This window comes from Euprymna scolopes, chromosome 15 (assembly GCF_053919585.1).
Source record: "Euprymna scolopes isolate OS-2025 chromosome 15, ASM5391958v1, whole genome shotgun sequence".
NCBI lineage: Eukaryota > Metazoa > Mollusca > Cephalopoda > Sepiida > Sepiolidae > Euprymna > Euprymna scolopes.
Window position 1 is genome coordinate 66,473,494 of NC_136496.1, and position 17,755 is coordinate 66,491,248.

The 17,755-nt window shown below is 33.3% G+C and overlaps 1 protein-coding gene across 11 annotated transcripts in view; it reads left to right on the plus strand.

The window, feature by feature from the left end:
* The window catches only part of LOC145293856 (glycerol kinase 5-like), a 420,415-nt gene that overhangs the window by 271,739 nt on the left and 130,921 nt on the right, over nt 1-17,755 (plus strand). For all 11 annotated transcript variants that reach the window (XM_080140555.1, XM_080140557.1, XM_080140563.1 and 8 more), the window contains one exon: nt 3,513-3,685. In XM_080140555.1, the coding sequence (XP_079996681.1) occupies nt 3,513-3,685 (173 nt within the window). The remainder of the gene's footprint in view (nt 1-3,512; nt 3,686-17,755) is intronic.

Genomic DNA, 17,755 nt, shown 5'->3' on the forward strand with positions numbered 1-17,755 from the left:
AAAACTAAACATCCATAGCTCCCCTCCACCTACAAGTGTATTTTTACATTTCCGAAAATATATGCATATATTACATGGATATTTAAGATAATCCGACCTCCCCTCCCTCTTAATAAAAAAACTTTACAGCTAAATATTTAAAGATTTCATTAGAATCGGTAATTGTATCGGAATCAGAAATTTAAAACGGAATCATTAATTGTATCGAAATCAGGAAAAATATTAGAATCATTCCATCACTTCTAATATATATATATATATATATATATATATATACGAAGTGCCTTCAATAAGTTTCCAGATTTTTTTGGTACAGGCATTGAAAATTTTCATAGACTCAGGAAAATTTAGTATGTTATTGCTATACATCTTATGAGATGAGTGAACAATTTTTTACGATTTCAGATTCAAATGAACAGGTACAACAGGAATTGGAATACACTCTACTAAAGCCTGATTCTCACAGCTGCTGAATTTCCAAAATGTAATCTGGATCTGAGGATATTTTAGAAGAACGATATGTAATAAAATTCTTTTAAACTTGGAAAAAATGTCACAGAAACGTATGGAATGCATTAGACTGCTTTTGGACCATCTTGCATGAATCAAACATCGGTTTTTAAGTGGCATAAGATATACAAGGAAGGCAGGGAGTCTGTGAGAGGTGTGGGAGAAATAAGGAAGTCAGAACACCAGAGCTGATTGGCTAAATAAAGAATTTCATGAATATGGACCGTCATGCGCCTATAGAGACAATAAGTGCACAGTTTGATGTCAGTGTGGGAACTGTACACATAATTATTCACGAGAAACTGAGGATGTGGAAGCTTTGCATAAATGCATGAGTCCACAACACCATGCTCGTCACAGACTATTTGATCAAGATAGGCATCAAGACAGTTCCCCACCCTCCCTATAGTTCAGACCTTGCTCCCTGTGACTTTTGGTTATTCCCTAACCTCAAAGAAAACCTTAGAGGCTGTCGTTATGAGACAATTGAGGAGATGAAACAGTCTGTGAGGAGAGTCACCGATATGCTCCCCACAAGAGATTTTCATGGGGCCTTCCAGAAGTTGTTGAAACGGTACAAATGCACTGCAGTCGAAGGAGATTACATCGAAGGGGACTAGAGTTTCATGTGTTTATTATCAATAAAAATGCCCATACAAAAAAAGTCTGGAAACTTATTGAAGGCACCTCGTATATACATGCTTTATTAATAGTGGGTGCATAATTGGTCTAATCGATACTATCAGAGACTATTGAATTCTAGATTTGCAGAGACGTAATCAAAAAAGGTATTGGTAATCTGTAGATGTCGCCGGGACTATCCCTCTCGGATGACTATGCTCTTGGTCAGATGTAAAACGACATTACACATTGCAAGAATTGTTTTCATGTGCTTTACTGAATCTGCTTACCTTAAGACTTTTTAGTTGTTGTTGCTGCATGTTTTATTGGTTAAGTGATGTCATGTCTTGATATCGATGAGATTCTGACTCAGAAGATTTCTGACTCACTTTCATTTTGTCATTTAGTCATCATCACATAATCTGCTGTTAGTCTCCTTTTCTTAACGATTTTCTTGAAATGAGGTAACAGTCTAGATTATTCTTATAATGACCTTTTCTCTGTTGATTACGGTATGTTGCTGGTTCTGTGCAGTTCTAGGAGGTCCATCCCAGGCCTTGCCTTCTCTCCTTAAAAAAAGGTTTGTTTATTGCTAATCACCTAAAGCGCCTATACCAGGGAATGTCGATGGAGTTGCCCAGTCATTTTTCGTGGGCCAGGGTGCTCCTACTCAGGGGTGCTGGCTTTTCAATTCCATTTTCTTGACCCTTGTGTCTAATCTTCACACCATGGGAGGGACATAAATACTTTCAGATTTGCTGCAGCTAATAACTTTCTGGCAATTTCAAACTGAATCTCTTGATGTGTGCCATTTTTGGATGTCTTGTATCAATTAATTTAAGTACCTTCATCAGGGATCAAACTTGATACCTCTAGATAAAACTGATTCTAGAATATCTCTTGACCAGCACTTTTATCTGATTGGTTATGTGGACATTCTATGATAATTTTTCTGTTTGTTTATAGATCTAATGTCTCATTTGATAATTTACCTGAAGAAGTTGGAAAACATGAATATGACTACAATCAAGAACAGCTGTTGGAAACCTGTAAACATAGGTGCAATGAAATGTATTCTGAAGTCATAGCACTTGTGCCCCTCTCGACATACATGCTCTCAACTAACCTGACACGCAGTAAAATCTCACCCCTCTCTAATAGTTTCTTCCCTCAGATTGCTAGACTTTAGAATTCCATCCTTTTCCTGCTTCCCTGACTGTACTAACCCGCTGAAGTTTAAATGTAATGTGAACAGACAACTTGCTACTCAACTCTCCACAATCGCCCACTAGACATGATCCCAAATAATAGCCCCTTACGTTCCAAGTGGCAATATGCTTTGTTTGGGGTGAAAAATGAGTAAGAAAAAAAAAATCAGGATTGTATATTCAGAAAGCAGAAAGGTCAAACTTTGACTCGTAGGATTCCAAAAAATTCTAACTCTTAGAACCCCAAAATATCCAACTCTGGCTTCTTAGTTTAAAGTCTTCCACTATTCAAATTGCTGTTGATTTTCTAGAGATTAAAAATTCGACTTTGACTCTGGTTACTAGAATTTTTACAAGTCTGATTCCAACTCATTTAAAAACCTGATTCTGCAACCCTGAGTGCAATACTGATTTTAAAACATCCATGATTCCAAAGCTTTGCCCAATTAACCACCTTCCCCTACTATCCAATTTTATTTTACCTGGCGCACCCTGAGTAGGTTCTATTTATACCAGTTGAGCATACATTTTTGACATAGTCAGATAGTCTTGACCATTTGTGAGTATGAGGATGGCCTTGAATCTGTCGGGCTGAATTATGGTTTGGGTAGTCCTAGGAGATCCACCCTCTCAGGTCGTTGCCTCCCATCTTTCAGATTGAATAAGTTTATTGTTTACTGCTTGAAATGCTCCTACTGGGGAATGCTGAATGACCAGAGTACTCTTCTTTTAGGGAAGCTAGCTTCACATTCCCCATCTTCCTGATCTTGTGTCACATCTTTCTGCGGTGGGAAGTAAATAACTCATCTTAATAATTCATTAACACACCCATAACACATTAATTATGCACCTAACCTATCTCTGAATCACCAGAGATTGCTAGAACCCAAACTTACTCTTTGGTGGAAATAAACTGGTGTTTACGTTTGACACGTCTGCTTTCACTTGAATTTACTCGTGAAGACATAACTAGAGGTAAATTTGAGCAAAATAAGATATAATCTCAAAATACAGGGAAACTACCACCACTTGTGATTTTGTCTAAATTAAAAGAGGTGCCAAATTATCACTTGCCAGAAAATTGGTGTTGCACCAGTCGTATAAATGTCTCTAATATAATCTTTTTTTTTCCTTTATGCTAAATATTTCTACATTTTATCTCTCTATCCTCAGATATGGATCCGGCTGAAAGGGAAGGTGTGGATATCCCATCCAATGATTTAAAGATCCCATCCGATCAAGACCCTAATGACAGTTGTGTGCTTGCTTTGGATATTGGAACTACTGTGATACGAGCATACATCTATGACAAAAATGTTGCCATTTTGGGAAGTAGTAACGCTAAGGTGAGCTTGTTTTTCGTTTTCTTTCTTCAATTTACAACCCACCACTCACTAAGTTCAAGGACTGATCTATAGATAATAAAAAAAAAATCCAAATGAATTTCTTTATTTTTATATATTTTAATTATTTGAATTACTTCTCTTATCTGATCTTAACAGTTTCAAGATTTCAACGCGTGGGAGTAGATTGTTCTCATTTCATCAGTCACATCCAAGTAGAAGTTTTAAGCAATTTTTATTTTATTAATTAGTATCACCCTTGGTGAGGATTTGAACTGTCAACCTCTAGAAGACTGTCACTTAAAACCGATTATTACTTAACACTTTATCCGTTGTGCCACATGTCCATGTAACAATAATAATAATTCCAAAAATCATGTAAATTGATCAAGTAGGTTTTTATAAAGGAAATCATTTTTTAAATGATTTAAAGTGATTATTGTGAAATCGGTAGCATTACAAGGCTGATCTCGCAAATTTAAATTATTGTAGATATATCTGCCTTTGTTTTTATTTTTATTTTATTTTTTTTTCAAGATTGCTTACTCCTAAAATTTGATTTTTTTTAATTAAAAATAAAACTACTTGATCAATTTACATGATTTTTTTAAATACAGCATCTTTGTAATGGATACGTACATCATGAAGATTTATATATATATATATATATATATATATTTTAATTAGGTTGAATTCTAAATAAGAACCTAAAGTTTTTCTGTAAAATTATTTTGCTGTTTATCTACAGGGTGTCCAAAAAAGTCGCTGAAGAGTTTTGAACTTTAATAGATTTTTTTTTTTTATGATATCTTTTTGTAATTTTGGCACAATCTGACTAAGACATTGGGAAATTTTTTTTAAAAATGCAAAGTTCAAACAATCTTTATAAAAAATAATGTCTTTTAAATGTTGGCCATGTTCAGCTTTGCATATTTGTGCTCTTTTCAAAACATTATTCATGACAGATTACAGAATCTCTCTTATTTCATTCCTGATGGTTTCCTTTAATTCTTGCAGGGTTTGGGGTTTGTTAACATAGACTCTTTCTTTAAGATATCCCCACAAACAAAAATCAGGGCTAGTCAAGTCTGGGGAACATGGTGGCCATTTGACATTGCCATAGCGAGAGATAATGTTGTCACCAAAGCATTGCCTGAGAAGTTTTGTGGTGTCTCTTGCCATATGTACCATTGCCCCATCTTGTTGGAACCATAATCTGGACATATTTTGAATTTGTGGGCGCAGGAAGTCTGTAATCATAGTCCGGTATATCTCTCCAGTAACAGTGACAGCATTTTCGTTTTGATTTTCAAAAAAATAAGGTCCAATAGTCTTCTCCTCCATTACTGCAAACCATACAGTGCACTTTATGAGATGCAACTGCTTTTGATGAATTGCCCTCGGATTTTCAGAGCTCCAAAATCTGTAATTTTGTTTGTTAACGAATTCATTCAAATGAAAATGGGCTTCATAATCAACTTTTGCAGAAAATTGGGGTCATTTCGGACAAGTTCTTGCATTTGAACTGCATATTGAACCCTTGTTTCAAAATCTTCAGGCTTCAAGTGTTGAACAAGCTGCACTTTATAAGGAAAGAGTTTTAAACTGTGCAGAATGTTGTGTAGTGAGCTTGGACATAACCCAAATTGTGTGGAACGGCGTTGAATCAATGTTTCAGGATGCTGCTCCATGCACTCTTTCCCTATTTTCATTTGTGATGATGTTTCAAGGTCTGCCAGTTCATGGAAGAGTACAACTCCTTGGTCTCCAAATCGGTGAACAATGTTTCGAACTGTTTTGTGACTTGGGCTATCTCTTACATGAAAATGTCATCGATGAGCTCTTTTAGTCAAAACAATTGACCCCCGATTTTGGTAAAACAATTTCACAACTTGTGTACGTTGTTCAATGCTATACTTATCCATAATTAATTTCCAAAATATTATCTGTAAAATATCTGAAATAGAAAAAAAATAAATGTTAATGGTAAAATGGCAAAGATTTTCAACCCTTCAGTGACTTTTTGGACACCTTGTACTTGAAAATAAAAACAAACGTTCATTTATTAGAAGCTGAAATGCTCAGTTCATTTTACAAGTTGTTTCATTCAAAAACGGGTTGGATGATGAGGTCAGGGTGGGGATGATTATTATGTCATCTGTGTCATCTTTTCTCACTCCTCCCTCTATTTCCCTTCTCTTCTCCCTCTCTTTCCCTTCTCTTCTCTCTCCCCCTACGCTCTCTCTCTCTCTCTCTCTCTCAGTCTAATCTCACTGTAAATAAGTATTCAGCTTTGTTAAAGATGTCCCATATATTGACCTCGGCTTATATCAATTAATCTGAAATCTCTATATACACATGCTATTCAATAAATAAGGTTAATTTTCCATTAAAAACAATTCTTATTTCCACCCATATATCTTTGCTTTATTTTTCAACTAGTTATACCCCTAACCGGTATTGTCCAGGATGCAGTAAATCATTTTAGTTTTTTATTTTTCATTTGCTTGCACATTTTCAATACTTAAGGTAAAAATCTATTATATTCAATTTAAAATGAGTAACTCCCCTACAATATTCGTTGATCTTTATTTTTAGGTGATTATTTAAAAATGTTGGACATTAGCAGTCGTTGTTTAGACTGAACTATGCAATTAAAAATGAATTGTAACTAAGTACAATACAGTATTGCTAAAAATACAGTACAAATGAAAATTGGCTCGTCAGGAGTAAAGATTAATTAGTCAGCTTTAATGCTATTTCGGTCTGGCTTTGAAAAAATCATATATGAGGGGCATTGCAAAAGTAATACCTCCTATTTTTTATTCTGCCCAAATGAATCAGAGGAGATTGCAAATTGCATAGTTATGATGACTGAACTTATACATTCATAACTTGAACGTTTCATCTCTCTGTTGCAGATATTGATGGTGTGAGATGCTAAGAAAGCAATCCCTATCATGGATATGTGTTAGAAGCAGATATGCGTCATTGAATTCTTGGCAAAAATGTATTGAGAATGATTACGATGATGTAGAAAAATAAATTCTGGAGCACAAAATGTCACTCGTTTTAATGATACCACTCCCGTCTTCGTAGCTCATAAACTTTCTGAGTTAAAAAATATAGGAAGCTTTACTTTTGGAATCATCCATTTTTTTAAACACATTTTTTTTTCCTAGAAAAAAATAGCTTTTGTATTTCTTAGGCATAGATATCTTTAGCCTGATTGTTTAGCCATTTGCTTGCATTCATTTTTACTTCATTATTGAAATCCAATGCAAACTATACTTTGAAAGACAATGTCATTTAATACTAACTCTAACCTACAAAACTTCTATTTTCTATTGAATCTCATCTGTTAACCAAAATAAGAAAAATGTTTATAAAAATTGGTTGACTCAAACCTGCTTCTTTGTCCATATCATATGTTCTTCTCTAAATTCTACATGATTTTTCTCTGTTGGATTCTCATAATTCTATTCTCATCTTGATTATTTTCACAACGTTTCAACCAATGTGACCTCCAACCTTCCTTAGATGCATCTTTTCAAACTTGGTAATATTTGTTGAACTCTAGAACCTATGCAGAACTTCCGGCGAAACATTCAGACTTATATCTCATTAATTTATATAGAATGAGTCCTCTAGCGAAAGATAAATCATTTTTCTTTTCTCATGAAATCATTTTTCTTCTTTTTTTCCACCCCTATTCCCTCTGCTTCACTATTTTTTAAAACTTGTACCAAGTAAGTTCTATGGCTTACTTGTAGTTTCATTAGATATTTTGCAAGCAAAGTCCTATTCCGCATTTTGCTAATTTCTACCCTTCAATAAGAAGGAAAGTATTTCTTTTGAAATTCTGCGGATTAAGGGCAATCCACTTAATTTGTGTTCCCTTTTTGAAAATTAAATATGTTTTTAACTCTTCTTAAAGTGTTTTTAACATATTTTATTAATTCTTTGTTGTTTTTTTTGTTTTTGTGTGCGTGTGAGATTATTGGAGAATTTTCATCATTTTGAATTCAGGAGAAATGAAGATCAAAGCGTTTGACTTTGTTGATGACTTATTTATATCAAATACTTCATTGCTTTCATTTATTTATTTTGAGAATTTGTCACCAACGCAATCAAATTGTAATCAATATTTTTTCTTTTCTACTTCTTTTTTTTTTGTTTTTGTTTGTTTTGTTTCATATGCATCAACTGTAATTCAAACTTATTGTTTTGTCATCTTTGTTGTTGTGTCTTCTGATTGTTTGTGAAAATGTTTCCCGAGGGGGAGGGAGTAAAACTCTGTATAAGAGTATACCATAAAATTCAGTCTGCTTCATGTAAAAATGTTTTTATCTGCTTTATTTCATTTGTTTTGCAATTGCTTGGTTTTTAATACCTCCTGCTTATTTATAAGGTCAGCAAAACATTTTAATTCAGTAAAATTCATTGTTTCTAGACATTTTCTAAAGAATCTCATCAATGTCTTATTTTCTTCCTATTTCTCAAAACTCTAAAATTCAAACAGAAATTTGTTTATCTAAATAATATATATGAAAAAAAGTTTGTTGGATTCTGGACATCAAACTTGAATCAATATTTGACTCTGCTTAGCTAGGCAATTATCTTTCAATCCATGTTATTCACATGATGAAAAAGGAATTCCAATCTATTTCATTGATTATATAGTATATCCAGCCATAAGCTCTTAATAAAAGAAAGTTCATGATATATATCATTATTTTTCATTTATTTTCCTCAACTAATTACATTGCTGTGTTTGTTACAAATAAATTTAAGCTAAATTCCTACAGAGACAGAGAGGGGGGGAAGACAGACAGATAAAAATGACAGAGAACGAGAGATCCTAACTGGATAAAAATATTAAAATTATTTTTTAAAATGATGTTTGTGTTTTTTCTATTGATAAATAAAAAAAAAATTTAAAAAAATGTACAACATTATCTGTGCTTCTACATTTGTTGTTACTTAATATAATTTTAAACTACCTCTCTTTCAATTCATTTTGTTTTAGACTAAATCTCTAATTAATGCATAATTTTTATTAACAGTTTAATTATTAATATGAATAATGACTTTACAGTCGGATCAAGTTACTATTAGTATTACAATTACTAACCATTAAACAAAAAAATGCATACATAGTCAGAAACGGCAAACATCTTTTAAAAAAACAAAAAAAAAAAAGGAAAAAAAGGGAAATAACTACTGCATTAATTTCACCAATTCTCTTAGAAGAGATATGAATCCATATCTCATCCATCCAGCTATTAAATACTAGGGTAGACTAGACTCTCAAGCCTTGGTTGTCTGAGTGATCAAAAACTAAAAAATAGCAGTCTTTCTTTGCTCAGCTCAACATTGTTCCCAGTCGTCCCCGACTTTTCCTGGACACTATTTGTATGTACAGGATTCACTCCCGAACTAATTAACCAATCATTATAAATTTTGGAATACAAAGAGTAATGGTTTCTCTTCTGACAGAAGATTCATCCTATCAAGGAGAGTAGTAAGTGGATCTTGAGTTTATTTTCGGCAGCTCCGTAACTCTTGCTTCCCTTATTTTGTCCTCACATTCCATGAGCAATGTTTCTGACAAAGGGGGAAGCATAGCTGTAATTTTGGTCAAAATCTATCCCTCTAATACTTATTGTTGGTTAGTTTTTTGACTTTAAAGTCGTTCTTTAGTTTTGTAAATCAAGTGGTTTCATATCTTGTCTGAAGTAACTGCCATATTATACATATTAGTGAGATATAAGTTTCTATGTCCTACCAGAAGTTGAATGATATCACAAGAACATAGAAATACCAATGAATGAAAACAGTGCCTTTGTCTTACTATGTTAATTTATAGTTCATTTCTGTATGCCATATTTAGTTTAATTTAGTGTTACACAAACGGAATATACAGAGAGCGGAAGCCTTTCCTGAAAATTCAGATACGTTCGATTTTTGTGAAAATTTAACAATTTGTATTAGACATCAATTAATAAAAAATTTAGTTTAAGAGGACCATTTCATAACTTATTATTTATAAAAGTATTACTTGCACAATAAAAGTATTCTGCAGTAATTATGTTGTTCATATGAAAATAAATGTGTACTAAGAAAAATATAAACACGTAAATAATGGACGTCGATAATGGATATGGAGAGAATATTTTATTTGTGCTCCTCTAGAAACTAAAAAGTATATACAGTTATGGCAGCTGCACAACTTCCAGTTGTAAGCTACCTCGCTGTTTGGGAGCGTCTTCAGGGGAGATCACTCACATAGATTAACATATATGATTTAGTTTTAAGCAAATAAAATGACTACTAGAAATACAAGCTTACTTTAAATAACTGACACAGGGACAAAAATATGATATATGTTTTATTCTGTGTTCATTTTTGCAACAAACTTCTACACCCAGGCAACACCGGATAGGAATAAAATAGCTAGTGATTTATAAAGAAAATAGAGTAATCATAGTCAAAATCAGAGCAGTGTTAACATAGGAGTGTGTCTGAGTTATAGACCATTTTGTACATGAACTCGATGTGCGCTTATCATTGAATGATGATCAAAATAGATTAAAAAAGTTAAATGCAAAGTTAAGAGAGACTGACCTACAGACATAATGAGTTATAGGATATGGTGACAGTAATTGGTCAAATCAGTTATCATGATGTTCCTATGAAAGAGGACTTATAAAGCTTATTAGGTAAAAATCATTCTTTTAAATCTATTCAAATAATTTGCACTTCAGAAATAACATTTGAAGTGGGCGATATGTTAAAATATTCAATAAGATGAGAGGACAATATATTAAGGCAATCTAGGGCAAACTAACTTCTTTTTTTTTTTTTTTGTTAGCATGAATATTAATGTCTGCGTTTACTTTATTCCGAGAGGTAATGCTGCCGAATCTTTTTTATACACAAAGGAGAATGCACATATTTTAACCAATATTCACTTTTGTTGGAAGGAAGGAACACACTAATCAAAACAACTCATGAAGGCCTTGAAAACTGCTCAACTTTACACACCTCCGATGGTCGGATGGGTGCGGTCGCTATACAAAACTAAACAAGACCTACAAATCCAGTTCATATAAGTAATAGAAAATAAAACTCAAAAAGCTTTATAAACTATACAAAATTAAAGACCTACAACTCCAGTTCATATAAGTAATTTATAAATATAAAAGCGAAAATGTATGTGTGTGTGTGTGTTCACTTTTTCTGTATGTCTACAAAAGACTTTTTTCAGAGAAGCGGTCGGTCGGTTCACAACTTTTTAAAACTTTTTATATCACATATAAATCGTAATATCTCGCAGTTAACAACGAAGCTCGCCTGTCTATTTAATTTGCTCGATTTCGGGAAGATAAATATTCAACATTTGTCGCTTGGCGCATGTGGGTTAGTCTTTTTCCTATAACATCTTGAGAAAATAAAAATCCTGCAGTCAAACTTGACCGCATTAACTCATTAAAACGGGCACCTGCCAAATCCAAGTAATTAAATAAATTCAAACGTGTTTCCGTTAGCATCTCGCGGTGGGGCAATCGTTAACGTCGCACGTTTTTTTTTTTTTTTTTCACACTTTAATTTACAACTTTGCCTCAAGGGTTCGGGTTCCATCCTCATACTTACCTACCAAAACATCTTTTTTTTTTTTAACCCCCCACCCCACCCCCGGAGTTTCCACACACACCTACAAACACCCGGGCAACGCCGGGTACCCCTCGATAGTCTATAATATAAATCTCACCTGTCTGTTTAAATGTATGTATGTATGTCTGCCTAAAACATTCAACAAAGGCAACGGATTTTCATGAGATCAGTATCGTTTTGAAGCTCAACCCTTTGGACGACAAATATCGAAAAATTGACTAAAAACATTAATTCCTTCACTCTCAACTGGGCAGTTTTCTACAAGGAGGGTCGTTTTTTTGTTTGTTTGTTTCTTTTTTTGTTTTTTGCATCACCATTTTTACAAGTCATCGTATCAGTTGGAATTACTTTACTAATTTCAACGTTCCGAACTTCCGGTCATGTCTTGGAGTAGGGGTAAGATGTCAGGTTTTCTTTCACTTTCTTTTCTGCCTTCGCGTCATGGGTTCGAGTCTGTCTGCCTACTACTACTTTTTTTTTTTTTTTTGCTCTACACACACCTCCAAACGCTCGGGTACCTAGGCTAGTAGAAAATAAAACTCAAAAAGCTTTATAAACTCAGAAATAAACGGCCTCTGTTTACTTGCCTCTTTTAGGGGCAAAATTAGACAGAAGGTTTTTTTTTTTTTTTCATATGAGAAAACTTTAGTTCCTACAAAAAAGGCACACTGGATAAGAGGGGGGATAAAAATAGTGACAATCAAGATGTATAATATGGCAGTTGCTCCAGACAAGATATGAAACCACTTGATTTACAAAACTAAAGAACGACTTTAAAGTCAAAAAACTAACCAACAATAAGTATTAGAGGGATAGATTTTGACCAAAATTACAGCTATTCTTTCCTCTTTGTCAGAAACATTGCTCATGGAATGTGAGGACTAAAGGACAAAATAAGGGAAGCAAGAGTTACGGAGCTGCCGAAAATAAACTCAAGATCCACTTACTACTCTCCTTGATCGAATGAATCTTCTGTCAGAAGAGAAACCATTACTCTTTGTATTCCAAAATTTATAATGATTGGTTAATTAGTTCGGGAGTGAATCCTGTACATACAAATAGTGTCCAGGAAAAGTCGGGGACGACTGGGAACAATGTTGAGCTGAGCAAAGAAAGACTGCTATTTTTTAGTTTTTGATCACTCAGACAACCAAGGCTTGAGAGTCTAGTCTACCCTAGTATTTAATAGCTGGATGGATGAGATATGGATTCATATCTCTTCTAAGAGAATTGGTGAAATTAATGCAGTAGTTATTTCCCTTTTTTTCCTTTTTTTTTTTGTTTTTTTAAAAGATGTTTGCCGTTTCTGACTATGTATGCATTTTTTTGTTTAATGGTTAGTAATTGTAATACTAATAGTAACTTGATCCGACTGTAAAGTCATTATTCATATTAATAATTAAACTGTTAATAAAAATTATGCATTAGAGATTTAGTCTAAAACAAATAAAATGAATTGAAAGAGAGGTAGTTTAAAATTATATTAAGTAACAACAAATGTAGAAGCACAGATAATGTTGTACATTTTTTTTTATTTTTTTTTTTATTTATCAATAGAAAAAACACAAACATCATTTTAAAAAATAATTTTAATATTTTTATCCAGTTAGGATCTTTCCCTCTCTGTCATTTTTGTCTGGTCTGTCTCCCCCCCCCCTCTCTCTCTGTCTCTGTAGGAATTTAGCTTAAATTTATTTGTAACAAACACAGCAATGTAATTAGCTGGGGAAAATAAATGAAAAATAATGATATATATCATGAACTTTCTTTTATTAAGAGTTTATGGCTGGATATACTATGTAATCAATGAAATAGATTGGAATTCCTTTTTCATCATGCGAATAACATGGATTGAAAGATAATTGCCTAGCTAGGCAGAGTCAAATATTGATTCAAGTTTGATGTCCAGAATCCAACAAACTTTTTTTCATATATATTATTTAGATAAACAAATTTCTGTTTGAATTTTAGAGTTTTGAGAAATAGGAAGAAAATGACAGACATTGATGAGATTCTTTAGAAAATGTCTAGAAACAATGAATTTTACTGAATTAAAATGTTTTGCTGACCTTATAAATAAGCAGGAGGCTTTAAAAACCAAGCAATTGCAAAACAAATGAAATAAAGCAGATAAAAACAGTTTTACATTTTTACATGAAGCAGACTGAATTTTATGGTATACTCTTATACAGAGTTTTACTCCCTACCCCTCGGGCAACATTTTCACAAACAATCAGAAGACACAACAACAAAGATAAAGGTAAAGATCGAACGATGGCATTACAAATATGCATGCGTAACGTAATAGCTATTGGTTCATGTTTTAATTTTTAGCCTTGCAGCAAACATGTATTCATAACTCGAACATTAACATCAAAGGAAAAAGTAAATCGTTAGCTAAAAGTTTTGGTTGTGATTCTCGGTGGTGGTGCATGAGTCATTTTCTAACTTTTTAAATCATTACTATATATTGGCTCCAATATAATATATATATATATATATATATATATATATATATATATATATATATATAAAAGCGAAAATGTATGTATGTATGTATGTATGTATGTATGTATGTACGCTTTTCCTCGATGTCCACAAAAGGCTTTTTTCAGAGAAGCGCTCGCTGGCTTCACAACTTCTTAAAATTTTTGATATCTATAAATTGTAATATCTCACACTTAACCACGGAGCTCGCCTGTCTATTTAATTTTATTGACTTTCAAACGTTAATTATTCCACATCCCCCCCCCCGCATTGGCATGAGTTACATTCTGTTTTTGGTATAAACAAAAAGCGAAACTCGACTCTAATTACTGGCCGAAAGCCAGTGGTCTCTAGAGAGCTAAGTAACGTTTGGTCAATGTCGACTTCAGACGGTAGCTTTCATTTCGGAGACGCTCCCCCTAATAAACAGGGAGCGGGTTTTTAAAAACAAACAAACCGATTTATTGACCTCATTAAAAACTGTCCACAAAATGCTAACTGCTAAATACCTATCGCCGTCACGTCAATCAAAAACGTGCACCTGGTTTGTTTTTGTTTTTTTTCACACTTTACTATTTTCCAACTGCGCGTCAAGGCTTCGTTTTTTTTTTTCACGGGCACCTGTTTTTTTTTCACATTTCGGGTTTTTTTCACACACACCTACAAACACCCGGGCAACGCCGGGTACCTCTCGCTAATGGCAAAAGTGGGCCACTGTTTTTGTATGTTCAAGAATGGCTTTTTTCGGTGGGGGGGGTCTCACGAGGGTTACTATTTTTTACAACTTTTTATATACTTCCTAGATTTTAATATTTATGATTTGCGAACAGACGTTGTATCTACGTTTATTTACATCGACTTTTAAAAAAATGTTCAGGCGTCACGAGTAGATTGCATGTTCTAAGTTTCGGTCCAACCTGGAGGTTATGGTGGACACTTAGGGCAACTTTGAGTGAGCTCTGCTTGGCAAAACATTCTCCTAGAGATGCTCTTTGAATTTCCAGAATGCATCAATTATTGGTTAACATATGGCGTTTTTTTTTTTCTTTCCTTTCCAGAAAGTGTCAAATTTGTCTTGAACGCCATGTAACCTATTATTAGCCATGTACACTGTTTCGTTTTATTACAGTTATTTAGTCTTTTCACTTGGTCATTCCACTCCCCACCGCCACACACACGCACATTCTAAACATACCTTGAATTGGTTCCGTCATGAGATACATAAGATAAAATCTACAAAGGAAGTGGATGTCTTCCTTTTCTCCAATTAAGAGGAAAAGAGGAAATGGGAAATTCCTTAAAATGTCAGTAAATCCTCTGAGAAAATTCTTGCAAAAAAGTTGAGATGAAACAACATAGATACAAAATGATCTGTATCTTCTTACGTATAGATCTCACTACAATCGTGAACTTACTTAGACGCTTTATTAAGTGCGTGCAAAATGAATGCCGATGCTCAAAATGTATAAACATTTTGACCCTTCACTTTACTTAAAAATTCACCAAAAATCAGGAAATTAACCAATTTTAATGAAATTGTCAGCATTAATCAAATAATGATCACGGAAGATAATGAACAAATTATTTTTATTCAAATCTTAGTGGAAATGTATTATTTTGCTTAAACAAAAAATACCTTTACTAAAGTTATGGTTTTCAGTAGTACAAAAAGCATTAGTTTATTTTTACTTTTTTTTTATGAAAATAAATCATCGTAAATTAAAATAAGTTATTTAATTTTTACAAGAATATTATGAAAAAAAGCACCAAAAGTCCGTATTAATGAATTTGATACAACTAAAAAAAAAATTAATTTCTCAAACTACTGATATTATCAGTGAATTAAGCATTATTTATTTCATATTTTCACACAAAAAAATTATAATTGCAAAAAATATTTCTACTTTTTTAAAAATTATATGTTTTGCATAACTTTATATTATATAATATACTATATAATATTTTCCTTGCTTGCATGAATGTGAAACTTTCGGCATAACATAATTTTTACATAATCTTGAAAAATGAAAAAAAAAATTTTTAATTTAAAAAGAGGAACATAGGAAAATGATTAAATTAAAAAATGTTCAAGATAGGAATGTACGGATGCACGTTTGGGCAAAAAAAGAAAAACAGCATCCCTTACCTCCCTTTTAAATACATGACGTCATTTTCAGACAGCCTTTTGATTTTATAAAATTTTGGGCTTCCGTATAATCCATGTTTACAAAACTTCCGTTTGTTGTAATGTTGCGAAGGACAGAATCCCTCGTTTTTTAGGCTAATTAAGCTATTTTTTTGTACAAACAAGGTGTGTGTGTGTGTTTTTTGTTGTTTTTTTTTTAATTCAATATCTTAGGACTTTACTAATTACCTTTGAAATAGACCCAGAAAACTAATATTTATCTTTTAAATGATTTTTACAATGAATTTATTTAACTTCAAAATTTAGCTGAATTGGTTAACTCACTATGAAATCATTTTTCATAACTTTTTTTTCACGTGTACAAATATTTTTTCCCTTTAGGAAATTAACTTTAGTTTTTAATCTTTCAAATAAAATCAAAAAGTAGTGTGGAAACCTACAAAAAAATTATGATAAATCGGCTTTCAAAACTACATCCCCCTATCTTTATTCAGCCATTTTTCCCCGTACGTACGTTTTATTTATATCTCCATGATCTATTTTAATAAAAAGAAACATTTTGCAAGAAAAAGATAAGAAAAAAAATAATACATGATTCCATTTCAACGTTAATAAAAAAATTGTAGATTCTTTTTAAAAGTAAAATTTTTTTTCTTTATTTTTTTCATACTCCACCTTATCAGTACGCCTCATCCCCTCTCCAGCAAATTCAGATTTTTTCAAATATTTTTTCAAATATAAAAACTCTCAATGCTGTCCATACAGTCCATTTTTTATATACCGTATGTTTTAAATCGGGCCAATATCAATTTAAAAAAATATGTACACTCGTTACATTCTAGACGAGTGGTTCCCAACTTTTTTTCATGGCGGCACACTACCGAGCTCTTTACATATTTACCAATATTTTTTTTTTTTTTACATGGAGGTCACCACTTATCAAGGCCCAGAAGCCATTCTGGGATAAGGATTATTGCATGTACAGTAATCAATGGGATAGTTTTGTAGTAATCGTTAGTATTTGAGATTTGATAAAGTGTCTTACTTGAGGGGGCAGTTCATCAGGAAGTTGTTTACATTGGACTTGAAGACATTCAGGTTGTAGTTAGGTGGGAAGCAGGCAGACAGAACAGAGTTCCACAGGCGTGCACTTCTAAGAAAGAAGCTTTGTTCATGGAATCTACGTTTGGATTTTGGCACAGATAAAGAGTGGGGAAAATTACTGACCGTGGTTTCAGCTAGATGGGTGTTCGTCGTAAAAGATTGGCGAGGGGGGACCAGAGATTGGAGCTCAGATGAGCACTTGCCATGGAAATAACAATAAAACAAAGACAGGCTCACAACGTCTCTTCTGTGGGAGAGAGGTTGCAGGGAAGAGAAAAGGGCATCCCCCACTAAGCCACAAAGTCTATTTTGTACTCTATCAATGCAGGATAGGCTGTTTTTAGTAGCTACTGCGCAGATGTGGCAGCAGTACTTCATCCTTCGACCTAGTTGGCTTTTATAGAGATATAGAATTGCATCAGTAGTGAGATATCTTCTGGAGCGGTAGAAGGATCCCACCATCCTCCCAGCGTCCTTGGCAACAGACTTGATGTATGTGTTCCATTTCAGATCAGGAGTAAAGGTCAAACCCAGAAGCATGTCAAAACATGGAGCCTCCCCAAGACGAGAGCCATCCATTTCAATTGGTGCCAGATGGGGATCAGAGCGTTGATGATGTAAAGATAAGAGCTTAGTTTTAGATGCATTAAAGGTAACCA